Source organism: Moschus berezovskii, chromosome 2 (genome assembly GCF_049115385.1).
Source record: "Moschus berezovskii isolate FMDL1 chromosome 2, NW_MosBer_1.0, whole genome shotgun sequence".
NCBI lineage: Eukaryota > Metazoa > Chordata > Mammalia > Artiodactyla > Moschidae > Moschus > Moschus berezovskii.
The window spans coordinates 16127996-16145580 of record NC_142461.1 but is presented as its reverse complement, the minus strand read 5'-3'; the positions used below and the strand labels follow the sequence as shown (position 1 = coordinate 16145580).

At 50.9% G+C, this 17585-nt stretch overlaps 1 protein-coding gene across 3 annotated transcripts; it reads left to right on the top strand.

Annotated features, from left to right (window-relative positions):
- The first annotated feature begins 10610 nt into the window (after positions 1-10610).
- LOC129537923 (intestinal-type alkaline phosphatase-like) lies at positions 10611-13495 on the top strand. 3 transcript variants are annotated; one of them, XM_088841818.1, is made up of 11 exons: positions 10611-10672; positions 10751-10872; positions 10987-11102; positions 11294-11468; positions 11548-11720; positions 11952-12086; positions 12174-12246; positions 12343-12477; positions 12561-12752; positions 12976-13092; positions 13203-13495. In XM_088841818.1, exons 1-11 carry the CDS (start codon positions 10611-10613, stop codon positions 13493-13495), a joined length of 1593 nt encoding a protein of 530 aa, XP_088697944.1. The 3 variants fall into 3 exon arrangements, with proteins under 3 accessions (XP_088697944.1, XP_055253776.2, XP_088697939.1); XM_055397801.2 differs by having other exon boundaries at positions 10611-10677; positions 10756-10872; XM_088841813.1 differs by having other exon boundaries at positions 10611-10685; positions 10764-10872.
- The last annotated feature ends 4090 nt before the right edge of the window (positions 13496-17585 follow it).

Below are 17585 nucleotides of genomic sequence, written 5' to 3'. Positions count from 1 at the left end.
GCTAAGTCGTGTCAGACTTTTTTGCAATCCCATGGACTATAGCCCCCAGGCTCCTCTGTACATGGAATTTCCCAGACAAAAATACTGGAGTGGATTGCCATTTCCTCCTCCAGAGGATCTTCCCAACCCAGGGATGGAACTCCTGTCTCCTGCATTGGCAGGCAGATTCTTTACCACTGAGCCACCAGCGTTGTACCACTATAATTAATTTTATGGAGAGCTACATACGTGATCGATTGCCTCAGGACATTTAATCATCATTAATTTGGTCAGAAAACTGGTTACCCATCAGGTAACATGAGAAACAACAATCTTATAAAACAGACAGGATATAAATAACACAGCTGCTGCTGCTGCAAAGTCAATTCAGTCGTGTCCGACTCTGTGTGACCCCATAGACAGAAGCCCACCAGGCTCTCCTGTCCTTGGGATTCTCCAGGCAAAAACACTGGAATGGGTTTCCTTCTCCAGTGTGTGAAAGTGAAGTCGCTCAGTCGTGTCCGACCCTTAGTGACCCCACGGACTGCAGCCCACCAGGCTCCTCCATCCATGGGATTTTCTAGGCAAGAGTACTGGAGTGGCTTGCCGTTGCCGTCTCTGAAATAATACAGCTAGTTAGTATATTAAGAAGGTCATAGAACAGCAGCAAGAGAAAGAAGGAAGGATTTATTACTTGCGGCAAGTAGGGAGAACACAAAGATATTCCCAAAGCAGCTTCTTCCCAAAAAGCAAAATTGGGGAATTTTTATGCTAAGGGCACATGCTTATTCATGGGAGGGGCTTGGGCAATGGACAGAGTTCAAGATGTAGTTGATTGAAATCATGAGGGTCCACAAAGGCCATCATGTGCCTTAGATTCCAATTGATCTGATGGTTGAGCACCTCAGGAGGATGATTTAAATTCTTCAAAAACTGCTCAAGATAGTGCTTCAGGCTAATTTTTACCACTGAAATAGGATTGGGAGTCTTTATCAGTTCAGTTCACTTTAGTCGCTCAGTCATGCCCTACTCTTTGTGACCCCATTGGCTGCAGCACGCCAGGCTTCTTTATACAAGCCATGGAGTCTTTATACCTGATTTCTTACATTTACAATTGTTACTTCTCTTGCCTGGTAAGTTTGCCTTTCTCCTAAGATCATTATTACCAAAACCTGTGCAAGGGAAAGCACTGTGTCCAGGCTTACATGACAAAATGGCTTGGGCCAAGACATATCTCTCATGTCAGAGAAGAGATATAAGTCTCTCTGGTTTTCTTTCTCCAGGGACCCCTACCCAATCTGGGTACACCATCCACAGGTAGAGATATATCGATGACATACATACGACAAGTAAGCAGAAGCCGAGATCTCCTAATTTCATTTCAAAACTTACTCATGTATCAGGTATTACAGTATGAAACTAACTTATAAATGGACTGTCCAGGTGACACAGTGGTAAAGAATCCACCTGCCAATGCAGGAGACTCAGCTTCAATCCCTGGGTCAGAAAGATCCCCTGAAGAAGGGAATGGAAACCCACTCAAGTATTCTTGCCTGGGAAATATCCCATGGACAGAGGAGCCTAGTGGGCTACAGTCCACGAGGTTGCAAAAGAGTCAGCACAACTGAGCAATTCAGGACAAACACACACAACGAATCAACAGAACCAAAAATTTCATGTGCAGGCTTGCTGGCTTAGTCGTGACCAGCTCTTTTGCAGCCCCATGGACTGTAGCCCACCAGGCTCCTCTGTCCAAAGGATTTCCCAGGCAAGAATACTGGAATGAGTAGCCATTCCTTTCTCCAGGGGATCTTCCTGATTCAGGGATCAAACCCGAGTCTCTGGCATTATAGGCAGATTCTTCACCATCTGAGCCACCAGGTACAGTATATTGTAATATATAAATATATAAAACTAGTTTATAAATACCAGTTTAACTAAGTTTATCTGCTCAAATGGCTAAAGCTTTTTACTAGTTGCAGAAAACACTTTTAAGATTTGTATTCACCTTGACAATTAGATTTTGGATGATGGAGTAGTTTTAACTTTAAAAGGCCTCTTTTCCTTTTTCCCCCTTTGGTTTCAAGTTCTACCTGATAGAGTTAACTGGGCTCAGTTTTAGGCCATTATGGACTGTATTTCTATTTCTGATTTCTAGAGGTTTGCAAGACAAGGACAGTTGCTTTTGATTCCCAAAGGAGCTGGCCTATCACCTAAATGATGTCAAAAGATTGATTTGCCCAACTACATTTTCTTTCATTTTCTTCTTTATATTACTTAGAGTATTTCCAACTAAAATGGAAATAAAAAGATTTCTATATTCTAGAACTTTAGGATTCAAACTAGCATGCCTTCAAGAGTTTGCACAGGGTGTTCAACAAAGGCCATTCTTTCTGATCTGGGTTTCTGCTCAAACTCAGACCAGTTCACCCTAGGAGGGAAAAAAAGTCTCCATCATTGCTTTTATTGGTTCCTGGCTTTTACCAAATACTGAATGGGCTCAGGTAACCTTATTGATTTCCTTTAGTATTTTGAACTAACATTGCTGAGAGGCAGATTTATATGGGCTGTCTTGCATACCAGGCAGGGGAAAATTTCCCAGTGAGATATAGGTCCATCCCCACAATACAATCCAGAAAAGGAGAAGTAGCCATCTTATATAAAGCTCACTCAAATACACCAATTTTACATAAATTTGCATCTCTCAAACAAGTCCACTCCACTAACCCCAGTTTAGAAAAATGTAGAAGGCTGGAAGAAAAAAGTTACACTTCAGATATCTGACCAGCAATGACTTGAGACAACAGTTAGACCAGTTAATCAAGTTCAAGATTGGCAAGAGGCCCTGGATCCCTTAGCTCCACCACTCACTGGGGGACCCCAAAGCCTTTTATATAAGAATGGATAAAATGGTGGAGTTGGGGGGATAAAAAGAAAGGTTTCTGGGACTCCCTGCATGATGGAGACTTGTTAAGAGGGTCCTGATGGAGGCTAAGGGTAGGGATATAGAGTTGATGGAACTGAGATGTGCCCTACTGTTTGCCTTCTTTTGTGATTGGCATCTTTCATTCTAGATTGTTGGTGAGAATCTGCTGCCTGCAACAAAAGTCTCCTTATTCCCATTACTGTGCACTGTTCCATGTATCACAATAGGACAGTTTTATTTTTCCTTTTTCCTGCTGATGAACAGTTGAGCTGTTTCCAACATTTTGTGTGTGTTAATTGCTCAGTCGTGCCCAACTCTTTGCAACCCCATGGACTGTAGCCCACCAGGCTCCTCTGTCCATGGGGATTCTCCAGGCAAGAATACTGGAGTAGGTTGCCATGCCCTTCTCCAGGGGATCTTCCTGACCCAGGGATTAAACCTGGGTCTCCCGCATTTGCCATTTGAGCCACCAGGGAAACCGTTTCCAGTTTTTTGCTGCTTATTAAATGGTGCTTCTGTAAATGGGTTGGCCACACGTACCACAGAATCTGCAGGACATTTTACCCAGAGTAGAAGCTCTCTATCCTGGGACGAGTGTGTCCTGATGTCACAGAGAAGGCTTGTGTCTGCAGTGAGTGCAATTCCCATCCCCCCTCTTTCTCTCCAAGGCTCACAGGATGGGGTTTTTCTCTTTACCTACCTGGAGGTCTGTAAGACCACCATGTGGTTGATGCTACATCACTTGAATGCCTTTCCACTGTCTCCCTGGGTGAAAAAGCTCTCCAGTGGCGGGTGGACAGGTGGCTCAGGTGGAGGGGAGAGTGGCTGGCAGAGAAAGGACAGTGGCAGAAGAGGGAGTGGGGGAGGAGCTGTCCAGGGGCACTAGCAAGAGGGAGCCAGCTAGGAGGGCAGGGACCAAGCAGAGGGCAGATTCTGAGGGCCAGAGTACCTGCCTCTCCCACCTTTCTCAGCCATGACTCCCCACCTGCCTCTGCCCAAGCGCCCTCTCCTCCAGCACCACTCCTCTACAGCACCTTGCAGGCGGACCTCATCCGTGGATGAGGATGGTGGAGGGCCCAGCGTCTCCCCACCTCTATACCTTCTTCTAGCCCCTGAAGCACCACACAGTACCAATCTCATGACCTCATGGGAATTATTCATACATCCAGGTCCTGCAGGAACCCACTCGACTTCCTGCTCTTCTCCCAAGGGGGTCAGACATTGTAAGCAGGGGAAGTCCCTGGGCTCCAGCCCATTAGGTGTCCATACTCTTCCTATTGCCCAGCCAAGGGGACCTCAATCCTTCCCCAGGACAGTGTTTGGGAGCATGGATGGGTCACCACGCCCGGCCCCTCCTAGACAGGAGGCCCCACCCTATGTGGATCTGTGGCAGCCCCTCTGGGCCTCGAGGATGCTTCCCATGTGGTCACTGCTCAGGAGACTTTAACTGGAATCAAGTGTCCCCTTCAAAGAGCAAGTAGCCACCCAGCTTCTGATTTCGGTCCCTGAGGCCCTCTCTGAGGCAGGCCCCTCTCCACCAGCTCCCTTAGAGCCTCGGAGCCTTCAGCCCCACCCCTGATCTGTGCCCAAGACCGGTGTTGTGAGCCCCTCCATTAGCGGCTGCTTTGGGGGCCTTCCTTTCAGCTTCGCTACTCTCTCTGACCCCAAGTGCACCACTAGTGCTGACTCTTCTGCAGGTAGAGCCCCAGTGTGGGGGCGACTGTGATCCCTGGGGTCCCCGGGTGAATCCCAGTCTGCACTGCCCAGCTCTGCTGAGTCTGGACGTTTCCCCCTGGTGAGCCCTTGGGTGCCCCCCTGGGCTGTGCTGTCTCTGGGTCCTTCCACGGCCCCTGGGACTGGCCCTTCCCAAGGCCGGTCTCTGGTCTGCCTCTTGGGACATGCAGAGCCTGATCCTAAAGCTCACGAACCAGAGCTGCCAGCGCCTTCACCTTCACTGTGACCTCGGAGACTCTGGGCAGCTGACCTCCACAAGAATCCCCAGGAGCCTGTGACCCCGTGGGCAGCACCCTGCTTGCTCTCACCTGAGCCGTCCTTCCTGAACCATCCATCGCTCCGGAGCCATGAGGCCACAAACTGCTGTGCGGCTTTGATCTCCTTCTGACCAACTTTGCTAACGGCCTTTCCTCAGGGGGACTGGGAGGATGGGTAGGTGGCTTGGCCTCTTCTCCTGGCCTCAGAACTGCAAGGACTGGCCTGGCTGGAGGTGAAGAAACTTTATCAGAAATCCTAGGACGGCCAGGCATGGATGGCCACTCTTGACCGGGCTAGGCGGTGATGACGTCCCCCAGCCCAGTGCTCACTCAGCGCCCTCCGACCTCCCGGCCAGCCCCCTGGGGGCTCTTCAGGAGGCTCAGCAATGCCCCAATCCCACATGGCCCCCAAGAAAACGAGGACAAAATTAAACTTGTGTTTGCTTCCTGCATCCGAGCTCCAGTGGGGACATTCATACCATTTCTACAGGGCTGGTGGAGGCGGAAATGAAAGGTGGGGAGGAGGTTCCAGGGAGCCACTTGCCCTAGAAAGGGAGCCTCCATTTCTGCAGACTTCTGGAGTGTGGGGGCTGGGGGTGGGGTATCAATGATCAAAATCTTTCTGTTTCCAGCTGCCACCCCGCTCTCCCCTGAGTGACAGGACTGTCACTACATCTCAGGGAACATCCTGAGATTGGGTGGGCAGGACACAGGCAGAAGACATCCCCCAGGGATCCCCTGGTGCCGCTGTGGGCTCCGCATTGTCCCCTGCTGGCAATGCCTGCAGTGGGCCACATGCCGGGGGCTGAGGCACAGCCCAGAGAGCCCAGGGTGGTAAATGGGGACAACGGTAGAAGGTGCTGGGCTCCAGATGAGACCCCACAGGACTAGGCCTTCTTCCCAGAGAACAGAGAGGCCAGGACAACTGTCCCCCACAGAGCAGGCTCCATGGCGCTGGCCATCCTCTGGCCCCAGGCATCTATAACCCTGGAGTGCAGGACTGGAGGTGTTATCTCTTACTGCAGAGCAGAAGCCATGCTGTCTGCTGCCTGGTCATCCCTGGGCCCCAGGGGAGCGAGTGTAACAGCCTCTCATCTCACTCAGGTGACTTGGGCCCAAAAGTGGGGAGTCAGGTGCCCCGGGGGGAACTTGGACAAACATTTTTATTTGCTGCAATGACATGTGGCTTGTGTCTGATCTCAGGTCCTGCCCAGGCACAGGACAAAATTCACAAGAAATCAAGCAGGAGCATAGGTGATGATCACGTAATGTCATCATAAGAACGTTCAAAGAGACTGTGCACTCCACACCTGCCATTGTGACCTGGTGGGAACTTGGACAAACACCCTTTGTTTACCGCAAGGGACACCTGGTTTGTATTTGGTCTTCAGTCCTATTCAGGAACAGGAGAAAATTCACAAGAAACCAAGAGGGATCACAGCACCTGATCATTTAATGTTGTCATAAGAACATTAAAGAAAACTTTATACTCCACACTAGGCTAAAATTAAAAACAGTGACAAAACTAAATGGTGGTGTGGATGCAGAGAAACAGTATCCCCCATAAGTTGCTGGTGGGAATGCAAAGTGGTGTGGTCACTCTGCTGAACTACACATGCAGCAACCCTATGACCCAGCAGCTCCACTCCTGGGCATATATCCCAGAGAAATGGAATGAAAACAAATATTCACTCAGAAAACAGTCTGAGAAGATTCCTGGCTGCTTTATTTAAAACAGTCAAACCTGGAATCGCCCCAAAGGTCCTTGCACACGTGAATGCTTAAACACGCCAGGGCGGTGGGGTGGGGGCAGTGGTCCACTCACCCCGAGACTCTTCTCAGCAACACAAAGGAATCCTGGCCCTAGTGAATCTCCAGGGAATTAGTCTGAGTGAAAAGTGGCCACTCCCAAAAGACTACCTGATTCTATTCATGTAGCTTACTTAGAAACACAGGAATGGGTTAGGGAAAGAGGGCAGGGTGGTTATAAAGGGGCCCTGGGGGTTGGAGCTGTCAGACTCCTGACTATGGTGTGTTTACATGAACCCACATGTGTGATAAACGGTACAGAACCCACACACACGCAAGTGAGTGCAGGTAAAACTGCAGACTCTGAACAGAAATGTGAAAATCTGTGAGTTATACTGTCGGAGAAGATTGGAGAAAGCACGCAAGGGATGTCTGTATTATTTCTTACAACCACGTGTGAATCTACAGTCATTTCACGTCAAAAATTCACATTTAACAAAGGGACTGGGAATACACTGGACTGAAGACGAATCTTGCAGTAACAAAAATTTAAACTATGGTCTGATGAAAAGAACCAATCAGCTAATTAAGCACCTGCCCAGGAGTTAGTCCCTCCTGACCTTTAGAAAGAATCTTCCAAGCACAAGACTACGCGGGGGACAGAGGCAGCTGTGGGGCAACTGGCCAAGGCAGGAAGGATGCCCCACCTCACCCCCCAGCGGGCAGGTCCTCTGGGAGCTGGAGGGTAACCTAGGTCAGTGTGGTGAGCAGGTGGACAGCAGGTCAAGGAGGAGGAACCCAGAAGCTCTGCCTGAAGGGAGGGCACCTGGGGAGGGGGCTGGGCAGGAAGATGCTGGTGGCCAGTGCATTGTGGCTCAGGGGATGAGGGGTCCCAACTGGGGAGGGGTCCCCCCAGGTCCACTGGGGTGGGTGAGGCAGGAGGGAAGGGGTTTCTTTCCTTTGAAAAAAAAAGTCTTAATTGTGGTAAAATAAAACACAACATGAAAGTTACCAACTTGGGACTTGCCGGGTTGTCCAGCATTTAAGCCTCCCCACTTCCACTGCAGGGAGGACAGGTTCCGTTCCTGCTCAGGGAACTAAGATCCAGAATGCCCATGGTGCAGCCGAAAAAGTAAAGAAAAACAAAAAGTTACAATCTTAACCATTTTTAACGCCCAGTTCAGTAGTGCTAAGTATTCACACTAGGTTGGCCACAGATCTCCAGAACTTTGTCATCTTATAAAACTAAAAGTCTGTATCCATTAAACAAGTCCTTAGTCTCCCGCCTCCCAGCTCCTGGCGGCCACCATCCAACTTTCTATTTCTATGCATTGGACTACTAGAGATACCTAGGGAAGTAGAATCACACAGTATTTTTCTTTTGGGGAGTGTTTTTTTTCCCACTGAGCATCATGTCCTTGAGGTTCTGAAAGGTTGTTGCTGAGCTGTGAAAGATGCCAGGATTCTTGGCCTCCAGAGGAGATGAATTCAATCCGCAGCCAGTGATGAGACTTGATCGCTTGGAGCTTTTGTGTGATAAAGTTTTATTAAAGTATAAAAGGGATAGACAAAGATTCTGACATAGACATCAGATGGGGGCAGGAAGAGTGCCCCCCTGCTAGCCTTTAGCAGTATGTTATATACCTATCAGCAAACTGTTAATTAGAGAAAGGAAATGTCTCAAAACTCAGAGTGGCACCAGGCCTCTCACCCACAACATGCATTTTGAGATAACATTAGCACAAGGTGAGCCATCCCAGGCCATAAAATGATTGACATGAATCTTGAAGAAAGGCAGGTTTCCAGGTAAATATATAGTTTCATTAACATAGATTAGGAGAACAGTATACAGGTAAAACATATTTTACTCCAAACCAGTAAAACACTGGTTTTTTGAGCCCTTATCGGTTCTGAGTCTTAAGCGAACTGACTTGAAGAAGACAGAGTCTAGGGTAAACACATAGTTCATTAACATAGCTTAAGAAAAACATTTCCATAAGAAAAATGCATTGGTTAGCTCAAGGTTTGAGAAAAGTTAAGTTCAGGTGGAACCAGATGTTGTCGTGGCAACACAGAATTTTAAGAGAAACCTACTTTTAATTTTGTATAGAGGAGGGAAAAAATCTGACACAGTTTGTTTCCTCCTGCCGCTTAAGAGAGAGATTAAAAAAAAAAAAAAAATCTGACACTTGCAGCCTATTTACCCTGTTTAGAGACCCCTAGCCTTCACTTTCACTTTTCACTTTCACACATTGGAGAAGGAAATGGCAACCCACTCCAGTGTTCTTGCCTGGAGAATCCCAGGGATGGGGGAGCCTGGTGGGCTTCCGTCTATGGGGTCACACAGAGTCGGACACGACTGAAGTGACTTAGCAGCAGCAGCAGCAGCCTTCCTGCCTGTTACCCTGTCAGTTCATCCATGTTGTCGTGGGTATCAGATTTTCCTTCCTCTTTAAGGCAGTATTCCACTGTATAGCTCTATCATGCCTTGTTTATCCATTCATCTGCCAGTGGACTGTTGAATTACTTGCAAGTCTTGGCTATTGTGAATAATGCTACTACAAATGTTGGTGTGCAAAAACTTCTAGGTCCTGCTTTCCATTCCCTGACACTTTATTTTGGCTGAGCCACACAGCTTGCAGGATCTTAGTTTCCTGCCAGGTTATCGAATCTGAGCTCCCTGCATGAAAGCATGGAGTCCTAACCACTGGACCACCAGAGAATTCTCTCTGCCTTCAAAGTTTTGGGGATACACATCCACAAGTGAGATTGCTGGATTGGAGAAATGTCTTTTTAACCCAACCTAGGGTTGCTGAGGAGAAGGCAATGGCACCCCACTCCAGTACTCTTGCCTGGAAAATCCCATGGATGGAGGAGCCTGGTGGGCTGCAGTCCATGGGTTCACTAAGAGTCGGACACGACTGAGCGACTTCACTTTCACTTTTCGCTTTCATGCATTGGAGAAGGAAATGGCAACCCACTCCAGTGTTCTTGCCTGGAGAATCCCAGGGACAGGGGAGCCTGGTGGACTGCCATCTATGGGGTCACACAGAGTCGGACACGACTGAAGTGATGCAGCAGCAGCAGCAGGGTTGCTGAAACCTCAGCTCCTATCACAAGCTATTCCTGTGAGCGTGGGTGGCCTGAGGAGAGAACAGATTCACCTCTGCCTTCCATCTACCTGTCTAAGGGAGCAGAGGTCAACGTCATGTACAGGGCACTGGGCCCACATTCCTGGCCCTTCACAGGAAACACACACACACACACAGAGTGCTGGCCGAGCTCAGCCCTCAGTAACTGAAGTCACAGACAAGGCCCCCACTCTGCTGTCACCTCATGCTTCTCCACAGAGGAAGTTGGGCCCAAGCTCCCAGGTGCCCCCGCTAGCCCAGTGCCCACCCCACCTGCCCAGGCCCAGCCTGGTGAGGAGCTGCGTGGTAGGCAGGGCTCCCAGGCCACCCATTCTGTTTCTGTGCCTCAGGGCATCAGGAAACCAAACCCAGGCCCCGGTCCAGCCTTTATGCTTCCAACCGCACCTCCCTCGGCACCCAGAGCCAAACCTGAACACATGAGGTGAATACAGCAGAGGTGAGTCTCTCACAGCACTTGCTGAGCGAGGGTTAGAAGTAGCCCCTGTCAGGACCATGCAAATATTCCTCAGGCGAAAGACATCTGCACCCTATTTCCACCCCACTCTGAGGAGAAGGCCAGGGACCATCCTGTGAGGGAGCAACCTGACTCAGATGTTTGGCCACATCTACCAATTCCGATGGTGACAGGGCCTAAAGTCATAGGGCAGGTGAGGGGCAGGGTGTGGCCCCCTAAGGCACTGGGAGGGACATGGAGACTTTACAGAAGGAATTTAAGCCTTGGCAGCCAGTGCTGCAGCCGATCCCTGGTGTCCCAGCCTTGCCCGAGACCCGGCCTCCCCAGGTCCCATCCTGACCCTCCGCCATCACACAGCCATGCAGGGAGCCTGCGTGCTGCTGCTGCTGGGCCTGCGGCTACAGCTCTCCCTCGGCCTCGTCCCAGGTAACCAGGCAGCTCCTGGCACCCCCTACTCACAGGGGTGGCCCCAGGCTGACCTGACCTCCACTGTCCCCCGGGCAATCGAGGAGGAAGACCCTGCCTTCTGGAACCGCCAGGCAGCCCAGGCCCTCGATGTGGCTAAGAAGCTGCAGCCCATCCAGACAGCCGCCAAGAATGTCATCCTCTTCTTGGGGGACGGTGAGTGCACGAGGCCAGTCCACCCCCTGTCTCCCCACAGTCCTGGACCCCTGGGCTGCTGGCTGATCCAGGCTGGCCCCAGGGACTCAGACCTGACACAGTGTGTACCTTCAGGGATGGGGGTTTCCACGGTGACAGCCACTCGGATCCTAAAGGGGCAGATGGATGGCAAGCTGGGACCTGAGACACCCCTGGCCATGGACGAGTTTCCATACGTGGCTCTGTCCAAGGTAAGGGCCAAGCAACCCCAGGGTGGTCTATACCAGAGGAGTGGGTGTGGGCCTAGGGAGCAGGGTAGGAGGGAAAGCTCCAGGAGGGCTGGGGGCTGAGATAGGGGCTGGGGGCTGTGAGGATGGGCCGAGGGCCTGGGTCAGGAGCTGGGTGTCTGCCCCAGCAGAGCTGAAGACATCTCTGCCCCCAGACATACAATGTGGACAGACAGGTGCCAGACAGTGCAGGCACGGCCACCGCCTACCTGTGTGGGGTCAAGGGCAACATGAGGACCATTGGTGTAAGTGCAGCCGCCCGCTTCGACCAGTGCAACACGACACGTGGCAATGAGGTCACGTCTGTGATGAACCGGGCCAAGAAAGCAGGTGCGCTTGGGCATCAGCTTCCTGGGCGGGGACAGGTTCAGAGACCTCAGTGGCCCACCGCAACCTCTGCCACCCTCAGGGAAGTCAGTGGGAGTGGTGACCACCACCAGGGTGCAGCATGCCTCCCCAGCCGGGGTCTATGCACACACGGTGAACCGTGACTGGTATTCAGATGCTCAGATGCCTGCCCGGGCCAAGAGGGACGGCTGCCAGGACATCGCCACACAGATGGTCCACAACATGGACATTGACGTGAGTTGTGACATGAGGGCTGAGGGCGGGGCTGGGCAGAGGGGGTGGGACAGACACCTGTCACAGACCCAGGAAACTCACAGCCCTGGGGACTGACAGGGTCTCTGTGTGTAGAGGGGAAGGAGGTTGGGACAGGCCTTTCCCAAGACCTGCGGTGGGGGTAGGGGCTGTGTGAGAGGAGCAAAGGGCCAGCCAGGCCCCTAACCTACCTGCCCTAATCTCTGGCTCCAGGTGATCCTGGGTGGAGGCCGAAAATACATGTTTCCTGAGGGGACCCCAGACCCTGAATACCCACACGATGCCAATCAAACCGGAGTCCGTAAGGACAAGCGGAACCTGGTGCAGGAGTGGCAGGCCAAGCACCAGGTGACGGGGGCTCGCGGGTGCGGGGGTGCAGCGGGGCCGGGCCTGGGGTGTCGGGCTGTGGGCTGAGGCCTGGTTCTGCCCTCCCAGGGAGCCCAGTATGTGTGGAACCGCACGGCGCTCCTTCAGGCGGCCAATGACTCCAGTGTAACACACCTCATGGGTAACGACCCCACCCACCCCCACTGTCCTCCCCGGGATGGGTGCCACGGGCCCCCACCCCCAGCTTGCAGGTCTCCGCTGGTCCCCTTTCCCACAGGCCTCTTTGAGCCAGCTGACATGGCCTATGAGACCCAGCGAGACCACACCAATGACCCGTCCCTGGAGGAGATGACGGAGGCGGCCCTGCAAGTGCTGAGCAGGAACCCCCAGGGCTTCTACCTCTTTGTGGAGGGTGAGCGGCAGCCCCTTGGTGAACAGACGAGCGATGAGGGCCATCAGGGTGGGTGTAGTATCCTATATGTGACCTTCTTGCAGGAGGCCGCATTGACCACGGTCACCATGAAGGCATAGCATATAGGGCGCTGACCGAGGTGGTCATGTTTGACAACGCCATCACCAAGGCTAACAAGCTCACTAGTGAACTGGATACACTGATCCTTGTCACTGCAGACCACTCTCATGTCTTCACTTTTGGTGGTTACCCCCTTCGTGGGACCTCCATTTTCGGTAAGCCCAGGGAGAGTGGCAGGTCCTTGCCCCTAAGTTACGTGGCTCAAAGTGCTCTGAACCAGTTCCCTCTGCTGCAAAGTGGAGTAATAGTAGCAACCGTCCTGCATCGCTCTGGTGAGGATTAAGCCAGTGAACAGACAAGACTTGCCTGGGCTCTGCACCCAGGAGGCGCCCAGAAGGATCGGGTCAGTGTGATCACCGGGCCCCCTACTCCCTGCAGGGTTGGCTGATGGCAAAGCCAGAGATGGCAAATCTTACACCTCCCTCCTCTATGGCAATGGCCCGGGGTACCAGATGAACAGGGACTCACGACCTGATGTGGATGAAACCAAGAGCAGTGAGTGGGCCCTGGGGTGCAGGGGCAGAGGGATGGGAGGATCCTGGCTGGGAAATCAGAGGAGGGGGAGGCCGCCTCCCTGCCGGCTCTGAACTCCCATTCTCTGCCAGGGGACCCCTCGTACCAGCAGCAGGCGGCCGTGCCCCTGGTTAGGGAAACCCACGGGGGCGAGGACGTGGCGGTGTTTGCGCGCGGCCCGCAGGCACACCTGGTGCACGGCGTGCAGGAGGAGACCTTCGTGGCGCACGTCATGGCCTTTGCGGGCTGCGTGGAGCCCTACACCGACTGCAATCTGCCGGGGCCTGCTCACCCCACCAATACTGCATGCCAGGCCGCCTGCCCACCTTCTCTGGCACTGCTGGCCGGGGCCCTACTGCTGCTGCTGGCCCCTGCCATGCACTGAACCCCACCAGCCCGGGCCAAGGGAACTCCTGCTCCCCTGCCCAGAAGCTTCAATGGACCCGAACCACCCTGGAGGCTGAGGCCCTGACTCTCCTGTGAGAGCCACAGTCCTCAGTGCCCCTGGCCTCGGTGTCCCCAGATTTTCTTGGAGCCACCCCAGACCCCAGGAAAGGCAGGGGCTCAGACCACCCAGTCTCTTCTCCCCACCCAACAGCCCTGCCCGAGGACCACGCTGGCACCAGAGCTGTCCCCCACAGGGTATCAGGACCTACCAGATCCCTACTGGCGGCTTCCGGGAGGCGTGGCTTCTGGTTGCCTGACTTCCAGGAGCCGTGGCTCCCGGGGAGCTGTGGCTTCCGTCCTCCTGGAACCCACCTTGTGGGCACCTCGCCGGCCAAGGAGGCATCTGGGGCATCTGGGGCCAGGAGTGCCAGCGGGCCCCTCGACACAGGGTCCTCAGCAGCCCCTCCTAGGAACCCAGCGGTACCATTACGGAAAGGAGACAGCGACACAGAGGAGAGGAGACTTGTTCCAGGTACCCCACTGCTGTGAGGGTGGCCCCGGTGCCCCTTCCAGGCTGGGGGAGCCCAGGAGCATTGGGGGAACAGGGAGTGGGGCACAGGCCCCGCACTCCTGGGAGGGAGGAAGCAGCCCTCAAATAAACTGTTTCAAGTGTGATACAGGAGTGATACATGTGGGAAGAAAAGCCCTTAGGTGGGGGCACAGAGTGTATGTCTGTGTGAGGGGGGTCAGGGTCACATCAGGGAGGGGCTGATGAAGGGCTGACATTGAGCAAAGACCAAAGGCGGTGAGGGCGGGAGCATCGCATAAAGACAGCCGTGCAGGAGCCCCGAGGGGACGTCGGCAGGGCCAGGTGAGGCCAGCATCTGACCGAGTTGGGGGGAGCCGGGAGGGGAAAAAAAGGCAAAGCTGAGGGAATGGGAGGATGGGGGAGGAGCTGGAATTTCATCCAGAATGTGGGAGGGGAGTGGAAGGCTGTGAGCAGGGACATAACAGGACCGGAAGACTCTAGAAAATATCCTGCTGGCTACTGAGGAGAGAAGACTCTATTCTGTTTATTTGTTGTTATGGGGGTGGGGCAGAGGTAGGAGCTGGGAAAGCCGCATTTCTGACCTCTCTCTGAAAACATTCCAGAGCACCTGCTCCTATATAATTACACTGAGTATGTAATTGCCCCTAAAGGAACTTTTCAAAGGATTTTATACAAGTGAAGAGAAACCTTTTTTTCGATAAATTTTACAAAATCACAGATTTCTGTGTACTTTTACAAAGGTGTCAAACGGTATTTTGCTCTCATTGGAAATGTTAACATGATTGAGTATGCTTCCTTATTTACTAAAATTTTGATTTAAAACTATAAACATCAATTTGAAGGCCAGGCTCTCAGTGCAGTTTATTTCAGCTCTGGGTTTTATTAGCTGTCACAAATCTATGGAGCTGAATAGAACAAGGGTATCAGTAGCTAGATTTACTGTATCGATGGACTCATTTTTTTTAATTGTGGTACAGTTGCTTTACAGTGTTGTGTTAGTTTCTGCTGTACAACAGAGCGAATCAGCTGTAAGTGTTACTAGCTCAGTCGTGTCTGACTCTTTGCCACCCCATGGACTGTAGCCTGCCAGTCTCCTCTGTCCGTGAATTTCTCCAGACAAGAATAACCATAGTGGGTAGCCGTTCCCTTCTCCAGGGGATCTTTCTGACCCAGGGATCAAACTCTTGTCTCCTGCATTGCAGGCAGATTCTTCACCATCTGAGCCACCTGGGAAGCCCTTTTGAGTACATTTATTCCTCCCTCTTGGATCTCCCTCCCACCCCCATCCCTGTCCCACCCATTGAGGTCACCACGGAGTTTGAGTTGAGCTCCCAGCACTAAACAGCAGGTTCCCACTAGCTGCTTTACTGGTGACCACCCAGTAAAGTTCCAATTTCCCAAGCACCACCCACCTATTGTGCAAAGGCATTTTGATACAAGGCAGCTTGCCTGGTTCTGCCTTCCCTGTTGTCAGTTAGCTGGTCCAACAAACCAAAAGGAAGGGGTTGCTTGTTTATGTTTCATAGTGTGTTAGTCACTCATTCATGTCCGACTCTTTGCAACTCCATAGACTGTAGCCCCACCAGGCTCCTCTGTCCATGGGATTCTCCAGGGCAAGAATACTGGAGTCCTTCACCAGAGGATCTTCCTGACCCAGGGATTGAATCCAAATCTCCTGCATTGCTGGCAGATTCTTTACCGTCCGAGCTACAGGTAAATCCCCTGGGTTCAAAACCCAAGGGAACTCTGCATTTCCAAACCATGAGTTTTATAAACAGATTATTCTGGAATACATGGTGATCTTTGCACAACTTTGATTATCCTGAAAACCACTGAATTGTACACTTGAAAAGGGTGAATTTTGTGGTATATAAATTATACCTAAATGTTAAAAAGTTTCTGTTTCCAAGTTTTTTCTAAATTGTGTAGGCATGAGGGATTTTATCAGCCAAACACAGTGTTGGCCACAAGATCAAGGACACATTCTCCAGCATCAGTTTTAATGTCTTGACCTTGATGGGGCAGATGCAGGGGAAGTGTGCTTACTTTTCCAAGATTTCTATTTTATTGGGTGCTCAAGATGGACAGCACTTGTCACCTCGAGAAATCTCAGCACATGGGTCTTTAAGAAAGAAAGATCTACAGCATTGTTTTCTCTACATCTTCCAAAGACATTTGTGGATGAAGAAATGCCTTTTGGTTTTGCGACAGATCATTTTCTGTTCATTGTTTCTGCCATTTTTACTGCAGCAGAAAGAATAAATGTTTGCCTGGTGGTAGGGTTTTATGTCTTATGGTATTATGGAAGAAACTTTAAAAGAGCCTTCCAAATATTTATCATTGCTTAGGGAAATGTCATAAAGTACTAGATGAAACTATGTATCACTTTAAACTTCACTGAGAAAAAGCTATGGGGGGCTGTCTTCATGTTCTGAAAGCTTAGCTGCTAATCAGGAGGGTTTCTTGCTGTTGTTGTTGTTCAATCACTCAGTCATGTCTGACTCTTTGTGACCCAATGGACTGCAGCACACCAGACCTCCTATCCCTCAATATGTCCTGGAGTTTGCTCAGACACATGTCCATTGAGTCAATGATGCCATCCAACCAACTCATCCTCTATAGCTCCCTTCTCCTCCTGTGCTCAATCTTTCCCACCATCAGGGTCTTTTCCAATGAGTCGGCTCTCCATATAAGTGGCTAAAGTGTTGGAGCTTTAGCTTCAGCATCAGTCCTTCCAATGAATATTCAGGGCTGATTTCCTTTAGGATTGGCTGGTTTGATTTCCTTGCAGTCCAAGGGACTCTCAGGAGTTTTTTTCAGCACCATAGTTCAAAAGCACCATTTCTTTGGTACTCAACCTTCTTTATGATCCAATTCTCACATCTGTACATGACCACTGGAAAAACCATAGCTTTGACTAGATGGATCCTTGTTGGCAAAGTGATGTCTCTGCTTTTTAAGAGGATGTCTAGGTTTGTCATAGCTTTTCTTCCAAGGAGCAAGCATCTTTAAATTTCATGGCTGCAATCACCATCTGCAGTGATTTTGGAGCTCAGGAAAATAAAATCTGTCACTGTTTCCATTTTTTCCCCATCTATTTGCCATGAAGTGATGGGACCAGATACCGTGATCTTAGTTTCTGAATGCTGAGTTTTAAACCAAACTTTTTCACTCTCCTCTTTCACTTTCATCAAGAGACTCTTTAGTTCTTCTTCACTTTCTGCCATTAGAGTGCTTATCATCTGCACATATGAAGTTTTTGATATTTTTCCTTGTAATCTTGATGAATGCAAAAGTAGGAAGTCAAGAAATACCTGGAGTAACAGGCAAATTTGGCCTTGGAGTACAGAATGAAGCAGGGCAAAAGCTAATAGAGTTTTGCCAAGACAATGCACTGGTCATACCAAACACCCTCTGCCAGCAACACAAGAGAAGACTCTACACATGGACATCACCAGATGGTCAGTACCAAAATCAGATTAATTATATTCTTTGCAACCAAAGATGGAGAAGCTTTATACAGTCAGTAAAAAAACAA

Excerpts from the sequence above, each read along its gene's own strand:
- LOC129537923 (XM_088841818.1), top strand. The coding sequence starts at position 10,611 with ATGCAGGGAGCCTGCGTGCTGCTGCTGCTGGGCCTGCGGCTACAGCTC. Across the intron at positions 12,087-12,173 it reads AGTGGCAGGCCAAGCACCAG|GGAGCCCAGTATGTGTGGAA; the intron begins GTGACGGGGGCT and ends CTGCCCTCCCAG. Across the intron at positions 12,247-12,342 it reads CAGTGTAACACACCTCATGG|GCCTCTTTGAGCCAGCTGAC; the intron begins GTAACGACCCCA and ends CCTTTCCCACAG.